At 42.1% G+C, this 22818-nt stretch overlaps 3 protein-coding genes across 8 annotated transcripts in view; 2 read left to right on the top strand and 1 right to left on the bottom strand.

Annotated features, from left to right (window-relative positions):
- eml1 (EMAP like 1) overlaps positions 1–19414 on the top strand; it is a 45251-nt gene extending 25837 nt beyond the window's left edge. For 2 of the 5 annotated variants that reach the window (XM_086127308.1, XM_086127306.1), the window contains exons 2-23: positions 343–525; positions 3105–3243; positions 5720–5848; positions 5974–6002; positions 6947–6973; positions 8907–9036; positions 9193–9342; positions 10590–10659; positions 10778–10885; positions 10980–11075; positions 11549–11683; positions 12226–12325; positions 12646–12797; positions 13701–13826; positions 13920–14051; positions 14246–14313; positions 14463–14551; positions 14982–15079; positions 15214–15301; positions 16427–16522; positions 16605–16735; positions 17611–19414. In XM_086127308.1, coding sequence (XP_085983434.1) covers positions 343–525; positions 3105–3243; positions 5720–5848; positions 5974–6002; positions 6947–6973; positions 8907–9036; positions 9193–9342; positions 10590–10659; positions 10778–10885; positions 10980–11075; positions 11549–11683; positions 12226–12325; positions 12646–12797; positions 13701–13826; positions 13920–14051; positions 14246–14313; positions 14463–14551; positions 14982–15079; positions 15214–15301; positions 16427–16522; positions 16605–16735; positions 17611–17736 — 2402 coding nt within the window. In that variant the 3' untranslated portion in view covers positions 17737–19414. Of the gene's footprint in view, positions 1–342; positions 526–774; positions 829–3104; positions 3244–4347; positions 4396–5719; positions 5849–5973; positions 6003–6946; positions 6974–8906; positions 9037–9192; positions 9343–10589; positions 10660–10777; positions 10886–10979; positions 11076–11548; positions 11684–12225; positions 12326–12645; positions 12798–13700; positions 13827–13919; positions 14052–14245; positions 14314–14462; positions 14552–14981; positions 15080–15213; positions 15302–16426; positions 16523–16604; positions 16736–17610 lie in introns of those variants that run through there. The other 3 variants (XM_086127309.1, XM_086127310.1, XM_086127307.1) reach the window with 3 other exon arrangements.
- The window catches only part of degs2 (delta(4)-desaturase, sphingolipid 2), a 57602-nt gene continuing 51140 nt past the window's right edge, over positions 16357–22818 (bottom strand). The window contains exon 3 of one of the 2 annotated variants that reach the window (XM_086127318.1): positions 16357–16754. In XM_086127318.1, the coding sequence (XP_085983444.1) occupies positions 16731–16754 (24 nt within the window). In that variant the 3' untranslated portion in view covers positions 16357–16730. The remainder of the gene's footprint in view (positions 16755–22818) is intronic. The other variant, XM_086127320.1, reaches the window with a different exon arrangement.
- evla (Enah/Vasp-like a) overlaps positions 19990–22818 on the top strand; it is a 40343-nt gene continuing 37514 nt past the window's right edge. Inside the window, exon 1 of the mRNA XM_086127313.1 lies at positions 19990–20395. Within this exon, the coding sequence (XP_085983439.1) occupies positions 20391–20395 (5 nt within the window). The 5' untranslated portion in view covers positions 19990–20390. The remainder of the gene's footprint in view (positions 20396–22818) is intronic.

The raw sequence follows: 22818 nt of genomic DNA, 5'->3' as shown, positions 1-22818 counted from the left end.
TAAGCACAATGAGCTGTCGGCCACAGTCCATGCCTAATTGACTAAGTCAATGCCGAGTTGACTAATCTTTTCAATAACCATGAAAGTACACACACACTCACATTACCCTTTGTTGTGTCTTGAAATGACGAGGCACACACACGCGTTTTACCCTTATTCCACTCAAGTGCTTGTATGTGCTTATGTGCCCTCTGAGTGCATCTGCCGTGCTGACGATTGGAATTTCCACGTATAGGGTAGGGTATCTGGAGATATTTCCACCGAGGAATGGCTGTACCACTAGCTGAGAATACGTCATCCACTCTGAGTGTCTTTTGACAGCAGCTCATCTTGTTTTCTCAGATGACAGCGCGTCAGCATCAAGCAGCATGGAGGTCGCCGACCGCATCGCCTCCCTGGAGCAGAGGGTCCAGATGCAGGAGGACGAGATCCAGCTGCTCAAGTCCGCTCTGGCCGACGTGGTTCGCCGGCTCAACGCGTCTGAGGAGCAGCAGGCCATGAGCTCACGTCGAGGGCCAACCAAAGGTGAACAATCGCGTACAGTACTAGGCTGAATGATTTCTACTCTCTGTTAGGACTGGGCGATTCATTGGAGTCTACTCGTTAGGAAATTTTTCTGTCAAATTGCAAATATTATTTTTGTAGGGGAGTAAAAAAAAATAAAACAATTTTTAAAAAAAAAGGCCAAATCGCCCAGGTCTATCCTCAGTTTGTTGCTGTCCTTCCACTAGACTAAGTTGGGTTGTCGTATTGTATTGTGCGTCATGTGCATAGAGCCTGCTTTGATGAGAAAGTCTCCCTCGGCTGACAGCCATGTTGGGAAGTCAGGTAGGCCGACTGTCTGCGCTGGCCAGGCCTGGTGGCGTTTGTATGAGCAAGCACATTTCTATCACTGCCTGCTAGAACAGTGTCCCGTTGTGTTCACGTTGATAAACACACGTACTGTTGTTGTGTCACACTGATGCACCGCGACTTAAATTGTGTCATGTTTTTATGCAATGGTGAGACAAATTTGATAATTTTGTCATTTCTCAGTGTCAGCAACTGTAGAATAAGCATGGGCAGACATAGATGAACAACCATTCGCACTCACAATCACACCGAGGGACAATTTAGAGTGTTCCATTACCCTGCCGTGTTGTTTTTGTAATGTGGCACGGGGAGAACATGCAAACTTCACACAGGAAGGCCGGAGCCAAAATCAAAGCCTGCACCTCTGCACTGTGAGGCAGATGTGCTCACCAGTCAACATTTTAAATTTCCGTTTCACGTGACATCAATAGTAAATGCAGGAAATATTTATTATTACAAACACGCCTCTCCTGGGAAACGCCTCTTTCAACTCTTGTTGCTGAACATGACTTCACTGATAAAAAAAAAAATAGATTGCAAATGGCTGAGCAACTATCAATTATGGAAATGTCCATCCTAAGTTTATTTACAACCTGTTGCCTCAAATGTCACATTTGCTACAAATGAACTGTAACGGAAAAAAATGTGACTGATGATAAAAAGCTGCGTTTTCATTCTGGGCTAGTTTTGACCTACAAGATGATTGATGCGCAGATTACCTGTTTGGATTTTGACGCGGCCTTTTTTTAAGATACAGCACACCGGGCAGCAGAAAGACTAAAACACAAGCACAAGCTCATACAACTCCCTGCTGCGTAATTACTGCATGAAATATGATCGAAGTACAAGTGTGAGTGTCTGCCCCATGAAACTGCCTATTAAATATTTATCATTGCAGAAAAAGCTGCATCCTGGCTTTTAAATTCTGGCCACAACTTCTGGCACGTGTACTCTTTGTTTGTGTGTGCATGCGCGTTTTTGACCACTCATACACCTTATGCTGAAAGTGCATGAGCTAATTTTGCAATTGCTTGTCACAGAACAATATTCTGAAAAATCCATTTGAGTTTTATGTTTTATTATCGACGTTTTTTACGTGAAGCAATGTTTTGATGGGCTGGCATAGAAACAAATGAAAATAAATGTTAGCGTTAAAAATACAGGTCACCAATGTACTAAATGCAGTCATTGTAACTTGTAGGAGCCCCACGCTTGTTTGTCCTCAATGAGTCAGTCCCATCTCTCATAACATGCAATGTGTGTCACTTATTTCCAGTCCGCTCCATCATTTTGTTTTAGTTGCCGTCAAGTTACTGCTTCACAAAAATATAGGATATTAGAAATGGAAGCGAGGTATTTTGTTCAATTTTTTTTAAGGAGTATTTTGTTGGCTCCTAAACTCCTTTTCTATTGTCTTCATTGCCTTATTCGTGAGCCCACGATCAAACAGAACTAGCTCGGTGCATGGAAATCACTTGTAACGAGAGAGACATTTAAAGTAACGATAGGACTGCTGATATTGTCTCTTACATGCGGCTTTCTTTTTCTTGAACGTTGCAGGCTCCTCGTCTTCTGCCTCATCGTTTGGCTTTTTTCCACTTTCCAAAAAAGCTCTCCAAAGACCTTTATACTCATTTTTTCCACAGAGGGCTCTAACAAATGTGTTAGTATGGACTGTCGACTTAGCGACTCTGTTCCCTACCGGGGAGCCAAAATGCTCCCATATTGCTGAATTAAATTAATTTGCGGCGTCTGCAATATTTGAAGGATGATTAGTTGTACTACCCATACTAGTGGGAGCCAGCGTTTTGGTCACTCCAGTCTGAGCGACTGTCATGAGAAAAAGTAGTCACATGACCTTCAGTTGGAGGAGTCCTACTGAAGAAATTCATCTTCAGTATAATAAAGTATTAAGGTTCAGTCTCTGTGGGTCGTGTTGGTAGTTTTCACTTATAGATGTGCTGCTTTTTCCCCTTAACCGACTATTCTGTTGCGTTTTATGTGGCCGGCCAACCTAGCGCCATATGCCAAAGTCATGTTGACGCTCTCTCTTACTTTTTCATTGGCTGATACGGACCACGATAACAGATGACAAACACAGGAAGCGTTTAGCCCATTTCTGTCATTAAGAAACATAACCTCAGTCAATTATTAATCTACCGGTAGTTGCGACATTTAAAAAAACAACAACAACAACAAAAGTGTGTTTTTTGTAATGTTCTTTTCTCCTGATTTTTTTTTTTTTTCGCCAGCCCGGCCAATGATCGCCACCCTGCCGTTAAGACCCTCGGTGAACAACGGCACCATCCTACCAAAGAAAGGCGGTGGCACTCTGCCCTCCCCGTCTGGGTCCGGATCCAGGAAAGACACGAGCACAGCATCCACCAGGAGGTGAGCAAATGAGAAAGGATATTCATCACATTCACCGGGGAATTGTGATGGTGAATTGGACTGGCTGTAAATGGGCCACTTTACCAGATTGTAAGCATTTTACTTGTCTGGTGTTGTCATGTCTGATAATTCCTGCTGTCAATCCTCCCATCTACCGCTTTGTCAGCCAAAGCAACTGACATTTAGCAGGGCTCGTAAACGCTGTGAAAGAGTGTGCGTCTGTGTGTGCAGTATGTGTGTGTATTCATGCATATAATCGCGGTGCCAATGTTATCAAGGGAACACTAAGCATCTCCCATCCCTGGATGCTATTCCCATAATCAGGTGAACCTCGGCAAACAGTCGTGACCCAAAAGATCAAAACTGTTTTGTATGTCTTTCCCCTTTGCACTTTCATTTTTCAGTAAGAGAGTCAAAAATAATTTTTTTTCAAATGTAGGAAATATCTCTTTGAGACTGACGGAGAATGGCAGATTGAACTGTACTGTAGTTGAAATTTGTTTTCACCAATTCCTCCCAATGGTTTGTGGAGGAGAGCATGGTAATATTTGGTGGTTACCCAAAAAAAGCATTATTAGGTCTTGACGGGGGTCAAGGTTGCTGATTATTTTCCCCCCCTCTCAAAATGTTCACAAATTTGATTAACTGTCTTTTTCTATTTACACGTCATTTTCTTTGACGCAGAATAAGCTCAGAATTGTGTTTTACTTGAAAACAGAGTTAAAAATGAGGTACAACTTTAGCATGCCTGTATGGGAGTATGTACATTTACTGGAGCCTCAATTTTTACACTCTAAAACTCCCAAAAATTGGAGATCAACCAAAATGTTATCTTTTTTTTCCCCACCCGAGCCGGAATACATGCCGTAGCTAATTCGTCATAAGATGCGTATTTGCAATTTTCAAACTACAGCTCCAATTCACCGCACGGTTTTCTCTTGAGGGAGTAAGACAAGATCATTAATTATAACAAACGTATTGAATGTTAGTCTCAAGTCCCAGTGGGATACTTGTCCATTTCTCTTTCCAATTATTCCCCTTCTGTGACTCACCAAATGTCAGGCAGCCAAAGTACGGCCTGTCGCCTTGTAATAAGATGTGTAGTTTGTCTCCTTTGTCTCTGCCGTCCAGAATTCTTTCACCGCTGCTCAGGTGAGCATGTCAACATGTTATTACTTTCAGTCTAACATGACTTAACCACTAGGCTGACAACAAACCTTGAATGCTTTTTTTTTTTTTTTTTTTTGCAAATCACATACACTGGTAATATTCACATGTAATCAGTTTCATAATTTTACATACCGGTACTTAAAATGCATGAATTTGACAACACCCACAGTAATCTCCCATTTGGTCCACTTAGTATGATTCATCTCTGGCTAACGCAACAGACACGAGCTTCTGTCCTTCTTTTTCACTCCATCCCGTAGCAAACAAATAACTCCTAAAAGGACTGGCCGTTTTTGAATGTCAACAGGGTAGATTAGGTGAATGACTGGGCCGACGGGCCAGCGGACTGCTGATGGAGTCTTTTTATTGTGTTGGAAACCTGGCTTTCAAGCGACCCAATTCATCAGGTTTAGCTGGTGCAAGGCCATCCACAGGGGAGTCAAAAAGCCAACCAATGAACCCCTTTTATTTTTGGGCTTTCATGCCATTTATGTCGTCGTATTACGAATGAAACTATCCCAAATAAAAATAGGGTTAGCCTCATGGTTGAATAGATATTTTGGAGACAAGGACAGCAACTGGCAATAAATGTGTAGCCCTGTAACTTTAAACTTAATCCAAAAGTGTCCACATATCTAACTGCAAGTTAGGAGAAACAGGATAAAATAAAAATGTGTTATTCAATATAATTCATAAAACGTATATCAATACTGGGCGGCTCGTTTGGTGGAGTGGTTAGCGCGTCGACCTCACAGTGCAGATGTACTGGGTTCGATCCCAGCTCTGGCCTTCCTGTGTGGAGTTTGCATGTTCTCCCCGTACCTGCGTGGGTTTTCTCCGGGTACTCCAGTTTCCTCCCACATTCCAAAAACATGCGTGGCAGGTTAATGGAACACTCTAGAATTGTCCCTCAGTGTGAGTGTGAGCGCAGATGGTTGTTCGTCTGTGTGTGCCCTGCGATTGGCTGGCAACCGGTTCAGGGTGTCCCCCGCCTACTGCCCGAAGACAGCTGGGATAGGCTCCGGCACCCACTGCGCCCCTTTTGAGGATAAAGCGGATCGGAAAATGGGTGGATGGGGGAAGATATATCAATGTTCTTTGTGATTAAAAAGGTATTTTATTGTAACCCTTTCATACACCAATAATGATAACCTGTAACATGATAAGCGGTCCACTTGAGTAACCGCTGTCCCTGAAAGGGTTAATCATATATTGTTCAAAAACGCAAACTGGAAGTAAACAACTTATCATTCCTGACATAAACTGCATGTTTTTCTAACAGTGTTTCTACACGTTTTCCTCCTAGCACGGTGAGGAGAGCCAATTCCAATGAGCACGTTGGGTCCCTCACGCGGAAAGATTCGGGCGACTCCAAGGGCAACCGAACTCGTGCGGGGTCCACAGGCAGCAATTCCAGTGGCAAAAGAAGTGACAGGTAACAAATATCTGACACACGAGCGAGCTCTCTTTTCCCGTGACGTTCATCCAAGTCAACAAGATGTCCATTGCGAACATGTGCAGGAACGAGGCTGATTGACAGTTTGCTCGTTTACTTTGCAGCAAGCAGAGGGACCCAGTGTTCAATGCAGGTAAGCGCTCTTTTCTTGTGACTTTGCTAGTTTAGAGCAACATGACACAAACCGATCATAGCTGTCACACACATTCTGTCATGTATTTCTATTGATCCTTACCATATGCACACATTGTGTTATTGTTTAGTCATTTCCTCATCACATTTCATTCATGCTTCCATTTTCATCGTTCATCTTTTCTTCCTGATGCATCTTTCCTGCATTGTTTAGTCAAACAATATTCACTGTGACGATTTGCTGAGGTTTTTCATTGGAAAGATTTGCTGTAGTTGTGCATTGCTCTTCTTATGAGAGAAAAAAAAACAGGATGGTCATCTCATTTGTTGCCTGACCCTTTGGACAATAGCGGGAAAATAACACATACGAGAGAAACTACACAAATGGAACGGAATATCAAATTAGAAGTGTATTGTTCACACCTTCCAACGCCAACATGCTATTGATCTTTGTGGAAATTGAACAGCACCTAACAAAGCACGTAGACCGGAATCAGGAAAACCTTTGTGCCCAAGGGCCACATTTGCTCTCAAAAGGGGATAAACAGGACAGTTGTTGGTATTTGAGGTTATTGGAAAAAAAAAATCAAAAAATTAAATTAAAAAAAATATATACCGGTATATATATATATATATATATATATATATATATATATATATATATATATATATACACACACACACATACATACACACACATATACATACAGTACATGCACACACACAGTAACATTTAACTGCCTTGAGTGTACTTGTACTTATTATGATAAGCGGCGCCAATGCGCGTTGGTACTGACCGGGTGGGATGCCATCACACAGCACACAAGTTGTGGTGACCAGCACAGCAGCCAGAACATGCGCTTACCTATTGTAACAGACCAGGAAGTGAGGAAGCCATGACACCCCTCACCTGGTGCTTGTGTCTCTCTCTGTGACCTTTACAAGGGATGCGACGTGTGACACACTGCAAAGGTATGCTCCTCCCCCTAATGGCCCCTCAGATACCCTTCACCTTTCCTCACTCCCCACTGAGGACTTCACAGCTCTCTGGACTCTGCTGATCACTTAATTCACACAATAGAGTGTAAAAAAAATGCCTGTGGTCAGAGAGCTGTCAAGACAGGAGTGGTTTACTAAACTGTGAGTGTGTTAGCTTCATTGTTTTGAGAATATATTGTATTAACACATGCATCAGCAAACAAGCAGTCTAACCTGCACTTACTATGTCCCAACGTGGCGACACTTACTCAGCTGCCTCACTTCAGCTCCACTTCAGACAATGCTGTGAGTGTTTTGTCTGGCTTATATTTGCTCTGTTGCCTTCGTAACCACACAAAGACTTCACGCACACACACTCAGGCACCCTCGCTGAGCTTTGAGTTCGCAGAGTTTGTAGATTCGCCACTGCTCTAGTTACCATACAGTAATTATTTGCACCGCCAACAAGCTCCTGTTTTTGTTCGCTTGTGCTTTTAGATTTTTTAAGTTTTGTCTGAAGTCCTCTTCATGAGTTTTACATTTCTGAACAAAAACCTTTATTTGCCATTCTAGTTAAATGAGCACCTGTATTTGGGAATATATACTGTATATAATTTTTTTTGGGGGGGAGGGGTGTTATCCATACAAAGCTAGTGCAACTCTTGTGAAAGATTTGTTTGTGTGATTGCACAGAGGATGATAAAATAGCAAAACATGTCCTTTTTTAATGATGTGATGGCCAACTCAGTTTACCCTCTGAGACCCTTAAGTGAGGCCTCAAAGCTCAGGTTGGAAACCATAAAGCTTACCCAATTTCGAATGACTTATTCCAAATGTTACTTTGTACATGGCCCCGTTGTTGAATTTGGAATCAAGATGTATTTTATGATAGAAGTCGACTCCCTTGACTTTCCTTTTTGTGTATTCATGATGTTAGCACCACAATGACAGGAGCTATCTAACATATGTTACTGACTTCCTCCAAACCCTTCCTCTTGGCCCCTGTTCCACACACCCCCGCCCCCCTACAACCTCCATGGCCCACCCTCACCAGTTACAGTCCAGATTTACCTCAGCCGCTGCGCCACACCGACGGTGACCGGTGGCAGTGCTCCAGCTTCGGCTATAATGACGCGTTCAGCTGCAAGCCTCTGCCAATCCCCAGAAAGCATCAAGGCTCGCATGGCCAGAAAAAGAGCCGCTGCCAGGATGCCACCTGTCAGAAAAACTCCAAGTGTTAGTTTCCAGTTGAGGAAGACTGGGAATCAGTCGTCGCACTTTGGCCTCAACACACCAAGTTACCGCAGCCCCATAAAATCCCCCAGCCAATACCTTCAGATTTGTTATTAACCGCAGCCCCTGGAGTAACCACAGTAGAGCCCCAATTTCTGCTACATTATTCTACTTAATTTTAGCAGACCAATATTGTTTCATACCAATTACATGACCAACAAACTTACAGGTCTTGCATTCCACATGTCCTCTAAATCAAAGTGTTATTTTCGAGCAAACTTCAAATATCTTGTCAGCATCGGTGTTTCACTTGGTTTGTCTCGGTGTTTGACTTTTCAGTTTTACTATTTTTTTTTCCATAACATTTTAATCTGCTTTTGTCTGCATTTTCATGTTGGTTAACCTCTGCTATGAAGCCAAATGTTTCCGCGTTATAACAAGGTTTTCTATTAATTCGTTTTTTTCAGTGTTGGTCCAAGAATGTGTTTGAAGTGGCTAATAAAGTCCATTTAAAAACTCATTTGTGTTTTCTAGCCTATATCATTCATCCTCTTAAGAAACCCACACCATCAATCCTTTTCATACATCACTGCCAAAACATTCATGCAGAAACCTTCAATCATTCACCAAATGTTATAATCCCGCTAGTCATTATTGCATTTATCAAACTGATCCCCTCTCTTTCTTTTTCCAGAGGAAGGTTATGTGAAAATGTATTTGAAGGGCCGTCCCATTACCATGTTCATGCCCAAAGACCAAGTGGATGGCTACTGTCTGGAAGCGAGAACAGACCTTCCGGCCAGCAAGCTCAAACTGGACTGGGTGTATCCTTTTAAAAAAATAAATAAATAAATAAATAAAAATAAATGCATCCCCATCATGAAAGCAATGAAAGTAGCTTTTAACATGTTGAGATCTTTTTTTTTTCCAATGCAATATTACCGCTGCTGTTTTATTTTCTTGACCTTAATCATGAATAGATATGGTTACCGCGGTCGAGACTGCCGCTCAAATCTTTACTTGTTGCCCACTGGAGAAACTGTGTACTTCATTGCCTCTGTGGTTGTCCTCTTCAACGTGGACGAGCAGCTGCAGAGACACTACACTGGACACACGGACGACATCAAATGGTACACAAAATGTAGCCCTGATTAACGTACTGCCGAAACGAATGATTCTCAACTACCGTGTCATTGCGTCGCCGTGCGTGATTATCTAATTTCACTCCATTGGTCCGAAAAGTAACTGTTTTCTGTTCCTTGTTCAGAAATCTTTGATAGTGGTGACAGTGAGAGGCGGAAGAATTCCACTAGATGGCAGGCGGTACAATTGACCTGCGTAGCTACCTGTTGCCATTTAGATAAGAGAATACTAGCTTTGTGTTGAACTGAACAGGCCCAGATTCCATAGCATGTAAATTTGTTCCTAAATCAAGATCATCATATTTAAGTGTGCATGATAGTTTTTGGGACATCCATCCATCCATCTTCTACCGCTTATCCGAGTCGGGTCGCGGGGGCAGCAACTTTAGCAGGGAAGCCCAGACTTCCCTCTCCCCAGCCACTTCTTCTAGCTCTTCCTGGGGGATCCCGAGGCGTTCCCAGGCCAGCCGGGTGACATAGTCTCTCCAGCGTGTCCTGGGTTGTCCTCGGGGTCTCCTCCCGGTGGGACATGCCCAGAACACCTCACCAGGGAGGTGTTCAGGAGGCATCCTTATCAGATGCCCAAGCCACCTCATCTGGCTCCTCTCGATGTGGAGGAGACTTTTTGGGACAGTTTTTTTTTTTGTAACGTGAACTACAGTGTGTGTCTTGGCTCAATATAGCTTGGGGACCATTGGCTTAAATATACAGACATTATGGACACTTGACCTTTTGTAACCGTCATTTCTGGGATATTCGCAGCTAAGAAATGTGTCTCTGGTCCCAAGTTAACGTTCTCTACCGAATTCTACTGGATCTAATGAGAAAGTGTCTTCGAAAGTAGGCTTAAGCAACATTACATCCACAGAAAAGCAGCTCCATATCCTTCGTTTATCCCTATTCACTGCTACAGAGTAACTGAATCAAGCTGCTTGGCCTCATTCACATCTCTCATGTTGTGTGATGAACGACCTTGTGATTTTCATATTTACACTGCAGGTTTACTCAGAGTTCAGATAAATCCTCCACGATTTGGATGCATTTGAAGTTGCAAAAAAGCGGTTCATTTATCTTCAGCCTGACTTTGCCCACATAACAGCAAATGGAAGTGAAATACTGTGTAGCCGCGGCTCTTAAATCCTTTTGCGCGCATCTTTATTTAAATGCTCCTTTTGATGAATTGATGCTGAAAGATGTTTTCACTGTTTTTATGTGTTTTCACATCCTCGTCTCAGCTTGGCAGTCCACCCTGATAAAATCACCATAGCGACCGGGCAGGTAGCGGGTACGTCTTTAGAGGGGAAAGTAAGTGAATTCCAATGTTCGCATTTCATGACGTTTTGAGACGCATGTAATTTGCTGCTCTCCTCTTATCACATGATGAAATTGTTGACACCTTTCTTTGTGGGTTTTTGGCTTGCAGTTGGCGCCACATATTCGCGTGTGGGACTCTGTCAGCCTCAACACCCTCCACGTTCTGGGAGCCGCTTACTTTGAGCGAGCCCTCGTCTGCTTGGCTTTCTCTAAGTCGGTGAGGAAAAGGATGCAACGAGATTAGTCATCGAAAAGTGACGCTTGACATTTACATCGAAATGTCATGTTGTTGTTTTTTGTTTTTGTTTTAGAATGGAGGAAACACATTGTGTGTTGTTGACGACTCTAATGACCATGTGCTGTCCGTATGGGACTGGCAGCGAGAAGACAGACTGGCTGAGGTCAAGGTGGGTTGCATGCGGATGTGCATGCATCCGTCCGTGGCCAAGTATGGCCCGCAGACGGCATATGGCTCGCGTACTTCTCTGTTCTGGCCCCACGGTGCGTTTACATTATCAAGATACTTGTGGTGTTTGCTGCATTTTTCGACATAATTGGTGAATTAAAATCAATGAGTTCATTTTTATTCAGCGTTCATCCATCCATCTATTAGTCAAGCCTTTTATCCTAACGAGGATTGTGGGCGTGCTGGAGCCTATCTCAGCCATCTTTGGGCAGTAGGCGGAGTAAACTGGTTGCTAGACAAACAACCATTCATACTCACAGTCACACCTAGGGACAATTTAGACTGAGTCTTCCATTGTCCTGCCATGCATGTTTTTGGAAGTACCTGGAGAAAACCCACGCAGCCACAGTATTTTATTGGAACTTGGGTTTTGTGCGCCACTTAACCGAGCAAACTCATTTCTTTGGTTTACAGACATCCAACGACACGGTGTTTGCTGCAGACTTTCACCCGACTGACAGCAAAATCCTGGTGACCTGCGGCAAGTCGCATCTCCATTTCTGGAGCTTGGAAAAAGGCATGCTGGTCAAGAAGCAAGGACTTTTTGAGGTAAAACGTCACACCACGTTCGTCCATTCATTCGTTTTTTGTTCTTGTTGTTATTTCTATTGGACAGACCAGATGAACCAGTCCAAACTAGTTCATCATTTCATCCTAATCTTACAATATTACCTTTAAAAATGGCTTGCAAGCAATTTGATTTCTTTTTATTATTTATTTATTTTGTTAAAATGCACTTGAAGTAGAGGCGTATGTGGCAAAGACTTCTTGTGCTAACAGCCCAGGCTAAACGTAGCTCTTCCTCGGAACGCTTGTCCCTCATTTGAGGTGTATCATTTCGACAGTCCAACAACAATGTACTACTTTCCTCTTAGACAGGGCTTCAGTGCCATTGTGTGCATCTTTCTGAATGAAAGCCCAAAAAAACCAATAGAGGTGAGTTTTTCAACTAATGGCTGGCAATGAGTTCAACATTTAAAAAAAAAAAGAAAAAAAATGAATAGGCGGCTCTGTGAATAGTGCTCACTTGTAGAAAGGTGGCAGTTAATTGTATTTTAACTGGGCCCATGCTTGTGTTTTGGGATTTACAGAAACAGGAGAAGCCCAAGTTCGTTTTATGTGTGACCTTCGCAGAAAATGGAGATACCATCACTGGGGACTCAAGTGGAAACATCTTGGTGTGGGGAAAAGGTACATAATACTTACTGGATATCTTGACATGGTTGTGTGCCGACTTCCAGGAAATCCAGCTAATCAATATGTTTATCCTTCTAAACTCATTATTAGCTCCAAAGCCACCTATTTGTAACAAAACAGGGTCATCCTGGGGACTTTCCGAAGCAGAGACACACCATTCCCACTCCTTCCAACATAATCTCTCACTGATCCACTCTATCGATCGACCTGTCTGACTGTCGGCCATTTTACGAGCCTGCTTCCAGCAAGCCGACTTTCTCTGGGCTGAAAGCCTCTCGCCCATCTTATCCCGTCCGTCCGTCTCTGTCACGCAGGCACTAATCGCATCAGCCACGTCATCCACGGAGCTCACGAAGGCAGCATCTTTGCCCTGTGCATGCTGAGGAATGGCACTCTGGTGACTGGAGGCAAAGACTGCCGCCTCATCTCCTGGGACAGCGGCTACCAGCAGATCCAAACAGTGGAGGTGAGAAATGGGCCTCCACTATACAAGCACAGGAATACTTGTGCTCTGGAAAAGTAAATGTAGCTATATCTGTTATGTGTCACTGGAAATGTACAAGGAAATTGATTAAATCCAGTAACCCTCCACGATTTGCTATTAATTGATGCCCCTCCCCAAGAAATGTTATAATTGTCTATCACAATAGTTTAAGCCATGAAACTTCAATATTGTTTGAAATTCATCTTACAACCTTACTCTTAAAAATAAATGACTAAAAGGTGTTTTCATGGGGATAATCTGGTCTGCATGCATATGCAGCGAAAACCTCTGTACCTTCCACTAACAACCCAGGCTAAACACCTCCTCTCGGACATTCGAAGTTTATCTCTCAATTGAGATGTATCACTTCAGCATACTTCCTTTGAGCAATTACTGCACTACTTCAGTATGTAGCCATGGCTTTGGTGCCATTTTGGTGGCATCTTTGTGCATTTCAGGAAAAGCAAAATAACTTCAAATCGGTGAGTTTTTCAGCAAATAGTTAGAGATTGGTTCCGCCGTGAAACCTGCGAGTAATGCAATGCGCGAGATTCCTGGAACTTTATAATTCTGCTTCCACACGTAAGTATGCATGCGAGTTTTGCTTGTTGAGCATCTCATCGTTAGATGGAAAGAGTCGTCTGAATGCTGTGATAAAATATTAAACACTCTGTACCGTCTGTACTGGCTTGAAAAAACCTCTGCTGCTTACACTGGCAAGAAGCAGCACTCCTGCAGGCAGTAGATTTTGCACTTCATAAATAAAACATATTATGTCTTCTTTTGCTCATGAGCAGGATCATCATTTGCAGTAAAAGATGAATGTGACTAAAGACTCTCCAAATAAATAGAGAGTATACATGGTTTGTAATGGTTTGGTCACAGGTGCCAGATTTGTTTGGTCCTATCCGGACTGTCGCAGAGGGCAGAGGGGAGTCTGTTCTCATTGGAACCACAAAGAACTTTGTTTTGCAAGGCAGCTTGGATGGAGAGTTTGTGCCCATTACTCAGGTTAGTCACTTTGCCCTTCAAACATTTCTGCCTGAGAGAGCACACCGCAAACTGTCAAATAAATCTCTTTCTTTTTTTTCCCCTGGTTGTTAGGGTCACACTGATGAGTTGTGGGGTCTGGCCGTACATCCCTGTAGGCCCTATTTTCTCACATGTGGCTATGATAGGCAAGTCTGTATGTGGGATTCCAGTTCACATCAGCTGATCTGGAGTAAAAACATGGAAGTAAGTCGAGTCAACACTGCCCCCTGAAGGCCACTTAAACGATCACATCTAATGCATCGAAATTAGACGCCTGGCTTGTGTTGGTTTTGATCTGAGTAATGCAACTGACGTAATCTTGTTTCTGTTTTCATTTTGCAAGATATTGCTCTGCAATTTTTTTCAAATTTCTGTTCAACTTTCCTCAATGCCCGCAGGACACTGCCCAGTCAGCAGACTTCCACCCATCTGGAACGGTCGTTGCTATCGGAACCCAGATTGGCAGGTTGGTGGGGAGAACCCTCCTTGAAACTGACAAGTCATTAAATATTTGATGGTGCACTGACAAATCTGTGTTACCCTCCACCAGAAGTCATATTTTAAATCAATTATATATTTATCAACACGTTTTTATGTGTGTGGTTGGCTCTGCAGGTGGCTGGTACTGGACACTGACTCAAAGGATTTAGTCACGGTGCACACAGATGGAAATGAACAACTTTCTGTGATGAGCTTTGGTCGAGGTTTGTACTTTTTACATAGAGTAGATATTGTGCAATTTATTTGCAATTTGTAGGACTGCATGTTGTGAACAGTAATATTTTCTCACTAGAGTTTATGACAATTTACATGTATGCACTGTAATGAGCAGAGGTGGACACATCAGTATATCAGTCATCCTTTCGTCATTGTACGAGGCCAGCCCAGTCTGTCGGCATATTCCATTCTCTTCTTTTAATATTCTAAATGTTTTTAATAATTCAAATTTGACAGCGTTGTGAACAACTCCCTCCTCTGTTATGTGTTAAATTTAGAAGACAATTTCCACTTTACTTGGCCACTCTTCAAGTCCAATTTAAACTAAATCTTTTGCTTTAATGTACATGTAGATATGTTTTTGACAGCTTAGATGGTTACATTTTTGCTTTGTTTACCTTTTAAAAACTGCTGTAGACGGCAACTTCCTGGCCATCGGCTCTCATGACAGCTACATCTATATCTATGCCGTGGCAGAAAATGGCAGGAAGTACAGCAGAGTGGGGAAGTGCTCAGTGAGTGTTTCGTCATTCCATTCACCTGCAATTCAATTTTGAAATTAGATACAGTGCAGGATATTGGTATCAAAAACTTGTTGTAATTGTTGTTGTTGTTGTTTTTTTCTTTTTTCAATGTGTAATTTTTGCAGGGTCACTCGAGTTTCATCACCCACCTGGACTGGTCGGTCGACTCCCAGTACCTGGTGTCCAACTCAGGAGACTACGAGATACTGTACTGTAAGTGCACACTAGTGTCAACCTGGGTTGACCAAAAAGATGCAAGTTTACTTATAGTTGAACACAGAGGTCCACAAACGTCATTAGGACCAAGGATCCCTACTCAACAACAATGTGTACCCCTCAATGCTAGAAATGATTTTTCTTTATTGAAAGTTTCAACCTGAATATTCGGGAAGTATTTAATAGAAAATTACTTAACCAAATCAAACTTAATTATCGTTGTCACTAACTACAAATGCTATGTAAATGTATTTACCAGATGTCATATTTGATGATATAGCAATATATCAGAACTTGTATTTGCCCTTGAGCTAAAGTAAGGAGGAATAATTGGCTTAGTATTCTTTTATTGAGAATGTCATCCCTATATGCACTATAGGTGTGCATTTTTGAAATTATATGATATTAATTTACTGCAAATTGTTTTGCGGAAGCTGACAGCTCCCAGACCCCCAGTGGTCCGGAGACTCCAGTTCGAGAACCAAAGGCTTAACAGAACATGCACATGCAATTAAAGAATCTCAAACGAGATGATAATACACCAAAATTACAGTCAGTGCTTGAAATATAATTTTTGACTTTTGAAGTGTTTTTGTTATTCCTGTCGTATGCATCTGATCATTTTGTGGAAAATGGACTGCACTTATATCATACTTATTTACACCATATGGTAGTGATGGTAAAATGAAGCGTCAAAATGCTTCACGAACCAGTTGTATTTTTTGATTCCACTAGATGGCAGTGTTGATATAAAGAAAGGGGTTTAAGAAAAGGCAAGTAAGTGTGCTTTCAGGTCTACATTGAGCAGAGAGTTTACTTTTTGGAATTTCACAGACCCCCCAAAGCACAGTCCAGTATACTTGTATGAGTTTGATGTGGAAGAACATGACTTGTAGAAGCTGTATTGTGCGCAAAGGGGAGGTAACTCCATCTTTGTTCTTCTGATTTCTGAAGATGCCATGGCTAAAAATGTGTCCCAAAACTTCTCCATATGGTACATCAACAAATGCAGACAGCAAGATTAAATTGTATGTTGTGTGTTTTGCGCGCGCGCGTGCGTGTGTGTGTGTGTGTGTGTGTGTGTGTGTGTGTGTGTGAATGCATGTGTGCGTGTTTACGCAGGGATCCCCTCCGTGTGCAAACAGGTGGTCAGCATGGAGACCATCAGAGATATTGAATGGGCCACACACACCTGCACTCTAGGCTTTCAGGTGTTTGGTATGTTTTCATTTGTTTTCATAATTTCTTCTCTTAATCATAGGAAGAAACGGTTACTGTTAACTTCGTACCTCCCCTTCAGGCATGTGGTCTGATGGCTCGGACGGCACCGACATCAATGCTGGCAGCAGATCCAATGATAAGAGCCTCCTTGCTACCGGGGACGACTTTGGGAAGGTCCACCTCTTCTCCTTCCCCTGTTCTCAGTTCAGGGTAAATATTCTGCACTCTGCTATGTGAAAGAGTTTGTGGTGGGAGGCAACAAAGTACTTTGTTTCAATACATAATACATGTTTGAAGATAATTGCAGAAAATGTGCATTCTCCTGTAGAGGAGACTGGCTACCATTAAAAGCAGCTTGTATGAACTGAAAAGCCGGAATAACTGAGGTTGAAAAGCAATAAATAATCGAGTCATCTCTCAACTCATTTCAACTGTATTTATAGAGCACTTTAAAACAACCACCGCTGTATCCAAAGTGCTGTACATGGAGCAAAAATAATTAATACGACAACAAAAAAAACACAATAAATTAATAACAAAGACAGTAGAACGCACAAAAATAGTCAAACGAAAAAAATCAAGTCTCATGCTGAGTCAGGGCTCATTCTGTGTTATACATCATCGTGAAACCTGACTGGAAGACCTCCAAGACGTTATGTTCAACCAAGAAAGATTTTACGTCACTTTTTCCCAAATTTTTGAAATGAAAGGCAGCTTGGAATTGGGCCTAAAATTTAGTACATCTTGATCAATTTGGAGAGATAATTGGCAAACCAGGCAGCTGCATGTTTAAATATGGAGTAGAGCTTTTAATAAATCAATTAAAAAGCACACCATTTTTTCTGTAATGTAATATTTCTGTCATTTTATATTTGTTGTCAGTTTTATTGTATATAAGTGGCAGGGAGCATTCATTTGTTGGTTTTACTATTACACTTCAATACATTTCAGTCTATATATTTTTTCCGTTTATGTGCTGCCACTTATGTACATTGTGTGCATCTTTTGACACAACGTGACAAGTTAATGAATCATTTTGAAAGTTGGCTAATGTTAAAAAATCTTGGCTGTGATCATAATTTCAGGCTCCCAGCCATGTTTATGGAGGCCACAGCAGCCACGTGACCAACGTGACCTTCCTGTATAACGACAGCTGCCTGGTGTCGATCGGAGGGAAGGACATGAGTGTGATGCAATGGAGGATAGTTTGAGCGACAAGACTTGGAACGAGGACTTCCCTCTGCTGTTGCTCATGCCAAGTGGAAGCAAAACCAGATTGCACTACGAAAGAACCAATTGAAATGCCTAATAATGTGGATCTGAACTGAGGTGAATTAACAGAGGGTTTTCATTGCGGGTCTGCTTTCAGGTCTCGGGTGAGATGATATGGTGAAGTGTGATGTGTTGCTTCGTGTTTCTCCCTGTTTTTTTCTTCATTCAGTCGCACTCCATGGAAAATCCCTCCAACATACTCTAGTCCAGTGTTCCCAACCTTATTTGAACCATGGCACATATTTTGCATGACAAAAAAAATCTCGCCCACACTGTCCCTTCAGCCATCGAGTGGAAAAGCATCAAATTCATTCTGCTTGTCACAATACATTACTGATGTCGAGGAACCAAGATGAATAAAGTTTGAAAAGTTCCCGCAATATCCCGCAGCCCATCTGATGGTCTCGTACAGCAAACTGGTTTGAAATCACAGCTGTAGTCCACTCACGTGAGACGAATAACCCAAATTTTAAAGAAAAGAACCAAAGGCTCATACTTATGACACCATTCGTGCAATTGCACATACTTCTAACAGTTTCCGTATGGACTGAAGTTTTTGTATTTTTTGACTGACATTACACTAATCAAGCCAAAAGAGGAGGATTGGATGGCAAAGTGTGCATGGAAATTTTTGTTGTTGTTGTTTTTTGGGTTTTTTTCTATTGTATTGAACCACTCAGGAAACTCCCTGGACAAGTACACCCCATCTCATGACTACAACACATAAATTTGACAAATCACGCAACTAAATACCTTTTTACTGTCAGGGGACATTTTCAATTGTCCGAGTGCCATTGATCAAACAAATAGTGTTAAATACTATGAGCTTTTTCAGGTTAAATGTCTTTGGGGTTTTGTTTTTTTTAATCACAGTTCCTCTGTGGTTATATTTACTTTGACAATTGCATTGGTCTGGATCAAACATTGTAGCGGGGCCATAGGTTCCACACCTCCTACCCTAAATATATGTTGCTAAATTGCACTTGATTTATGTGCATTTACAAACTGTGGATCTGATATTTAATTTAAAGGGCATTTACACCACAAATAAAAACACTGAGTGGGGAGTTGTTTGTAATTCCAAAAAGACATCTTGTTTCTGAAATCAATCAAACAAAAGGTAGGTTTATTTTTGTTTTTTTGGGGGGGCGGGGACTGGGGGGATGCCACCTACAGTAGAGTATAGGAGGATTCCTTTACATGCTCTGTTGCGTTCGACATTTAACAGCATCTTTCTACTGTTGACTGCAGCCATGGATTGGAAGCATGAGACCAAATCACTGTAACTGCCTGATCAAGTCGAAGCATCATATTGAATTCAACTTAGTTGTTTTTCTATTTAATTCTTATACTCTCATATTAAGGCTTCATTAAGCTTTCCCAAAAAACAGTCATGGCTTTTTTTTTTCCAACCCTCTGATCTGTGAATTATCACCAGTACTTTTCGCACGCAAAACGTTGCTTTGATTTGTAATCAAAAGGATAAGGTTTGATGATGAGCTAATGCTATGAACTGGTATTTGTCTTCCCATGATGCAACTGGTCCCACAATTACCACTGATCATTTAACATTTGTCTGACAGCACCAAATAAAACTTCCAGGATTCTGTGTCCAAACTGCACGCCTGTGACTCAAGTTTGTTAAAAGCATCATGTAATGTCTGTACAGGGAACCCTTACAAACAGCAAAAAAGTACCGGTAATTGACAACCCCCCCCCCCCCCCCCCCCCACACACACACACAAACACGCACACGCTACACTAAAATAGGTTTACTTGACCTTAATTACATATAGATGCCACACGGTGGTGTCAAAGGACTACATTAGTCTAAATGAAGCTTGCCCACTCATTCAGCACCAAGATGGTGCCAAATCAATCCTGATGTTGCGATTTTTTTTTTACTTTTGTGCAGAAGTTAATTGCAGTCAAATTGTTTATTTGTTCTCATTTCAGCAATTGAAGCAGTACTTGAGCTTTTACCAACCTTTTTTTAAAACAAGCAGCTACAGTACTTGTACTGAAGTACAAAGGGAGTACTTTGGCCAGCAGTAAGGTTTCAGAGCAACTTTCGCGAATAGGCGGGGGTTCACTGTTTAAAAAAAACACTGAATGCCTCTCAAGGGGGAGGGGGTCTAACTGTATGCCTGCAGTTACGCGTCTTCGCCACCGGTGGGCAGCATTGAGCGGACTCCTCCGCACGCCGCATTGTAACCTTGCCAAAGCTCTCCGCCTCGCTTCTCCGACCAGCCAACAACACTCCGAACGGGAAGAAAATATGGCGTGAAGGAGGCGGCAGCCACTGACGACCACTGTTACCCGCCCGGTAGCTCGCTTTCAAACGAATAGAAGACAAAGAACATGGATGTAAGGACACGCCGTGGAGCATGTGTGCAGCTGAGACGCCGGAGCACAAAGCGGATGGGAGAGACAGCCTGAGCCGTAGCACGCCTCATCACACGGGCCCTTAAAACACGCTTTTACCACGTCTGCGAGGCATCCTCGACTTGTTATATTATAATTGTTTTCCATATAACCGGCGAAAGCACTTCCATTGGCTTCGTCGTCGTCGTGTGAAGAAAAAAACGGCGACATGAGGTAAGCTAATCCCACGCGCCCTATTTGACGCGTCATGACAGATGCACATTGGCACTACATTTTACATTTTCACTCTTAACATAAAATATATTTGGGTAAGAAGCCTGCACAGTGCATTACTGTATCAACATTAACGAACTACATCATTTCGTTTTGTGTGTGCATGTGTGTGTTGGTGGTGGGGGTGTCACCTCCGTCGCTCCCCACAATCTATTTTTGCTATTTCCTCAAATTTAGTAGCCTCCTATTGTCACGATGTGACCCCGCCCCAATTGTTACAGATGTAGCTTTAAAAGTAGTCATGGCAACGACAGCATCACTGACTGTGCACCAGGTGGTATGGTGGTGGCTGCAGGGGAGTGAGAAGCACGCATGCAGCGATGAAGACCAAGAAGCAGGAGGTGTTTATTCTGGTAGTTGCCAGGCAGGTTAGGCAGCCCCCTCATACCCCAGTCTGACTTTTTTTTCCTTCCCAGATGACACACAGTCACACACATACCTAAGCTCATGTCCTCGTCTGCTGCCATCAGTCCAAATTCTAAATTTGAGCGTATGAGTAGAACTCGGCTGCCACTTACTCGCCTATGTTGGTATGCAGAGTGAAGCCGGGCCCCCAAAACCTCCAGCCTAAACTTCTATTTACAGTTTAAAAGCTTCCCGCCTGTAGTTTGACTCCTGTACTGTGGCCAAAGTACATAAATTAGGTACAAGTTTTGTATATATATATATACCTGTATATATATATATATAAAGGAAATAAAAATATCAAAATTTAGGCACAAGAAATGGTCTTAAATTTATTTGTTTACACAGCTGACAGCACATTAAGATCACCAGGCAGACATTAATATTTGTCTATCTTCACCCAAATTTATCATTAATGCTCACATCTATGATAGTACTCAAATATAACTTAAAAGTTAAGACAAGTCCAAAATTTTCTTTGTAATAATAAGTTCAATTCACCCCCACTAGCTAAAACAGGAGATTCTGATGAATAATGTGTTTGCGGACAATTAATTAAGTAACAAAATCCACCTTTTTTTTAATATTTATAACGGGGTAGCCATTTTGCCACTTGCTGTCAACTGAAAATAACATCAGAGTTGCTCAGGTAACGAACAATCATGGCTCACCTGTTTTCTGAGTTTGGTCACGTGACCTTTACAAACTGAACCGTGATTGGTCTTGACTTGAGCCCAGAGCAACTGTTATATCATTTTAGTCTACAACAATTGCAAAATGGCCGTCCCCCTGAGATGGATAAAAACGGGTAGATTTTGCTGCTTAAGTCATATTCTACAAACGTAACCACAAACGCTGTCACAAACATTTTTTTTTGGAATTTATTACTCTGGCAATTGACCCCTCCCCCCCACCGCCACCGCCACTGCACAGAGAATGAAACAATAACAAGCCTATTTTGACAACGTTGAAAGTGTAGATTTCTGTTTTTACATGTAGGTCATAAAAGCAAAAGGGTCGTCAGAAACCTAAATGCTCGAGAAAAGTACCTGAAAATTCCTTAAGTATATAAAGTATTTTCAACACTGGCATATGAGCAGTACTTGCAGCCTCCTTCTCAGTTATGTTGGTATGCAGCGTAAAGCTGGGCCCCCAAAACCTCCAACCCTGAGTTGGACATATTTTTATGAGGCTCCCTCCTGCCTGGAGTTGGACTCCTGTGAGTGTCTGAACATGCGCATTGTGCACTTGACTATTTTGCAGTTTCTTGTTGAACAGGGCAGCTCAGCTGTAGGGATTTTTTTAGCTGGTTTTACACTCCTTGATTCAAGGGCGGCATGGATGAGTGGTTTCACAGTTCTGAGATTCAAGGTTCGAATCTTAGCTCTCTTATGCCTGTGCGGAGTTTTCATTTTCATATTGTTTCATCCTTTGGCTTTCTCCTTGTACAGTAGACTTCAACTGAGAGCGCTAATAAACAACTTGAAGCGAGCACTTCTTTTGGGAAGACCTTTTCACTCTCTGCTCGGGCTGTGCACAAAGTGTTGATTTGAATTGCGATTCGAGTATGCATGGAAACGCAATCAGCAAATCTGAATTTTCTGACTCGAATCAAAACAAATCTCAGAATACTGTTGTGGATTATTCAAATACAAATATACAAATAAAGGATATCTTATCTTATCTTATCTTATTCTGAGACTTGAACGTGAAGAGCAACTCAGTGTGTCAAACATCGACCAAGCCGTAGCCCGGATTTTGAAAAACGTGTAACTTGTATCGCTCGTATAGTCGAGGTATGTGTGACTGGAGGTGAAACTGCATACCATACAGCGAATAGCTGTGAATTTGCTGTACTTCTTTGGACAGCAAACTCATTGAGACTTAATCAACAGCGCCTGTGCTGGTTGCGGCCAAATAGTGCACTTCATTTTGCCTCATCTGCTAGACAGAGCTTT

This window comes from Hippocampus guttulatus, chromosome 13, assembly GCF_054856545.1.
Source record: "Hippocampus guttulatus isolate MCC_2025c chromosome 13, RoL_Hgut_1.0, whole genome shotgun sequence".
NCBI classification, from domain to species: Eukaryota; Metazoa; Chordata; class Actinopteri; order Syngnathiformes; family Syngnathidae; genus Hippocampus; species Hippocampus guttulatus.
Note: the sequence above shows the minus strand (reverse complement) of the source record. Positions and strands in the feature narration are given on the sequence as shown.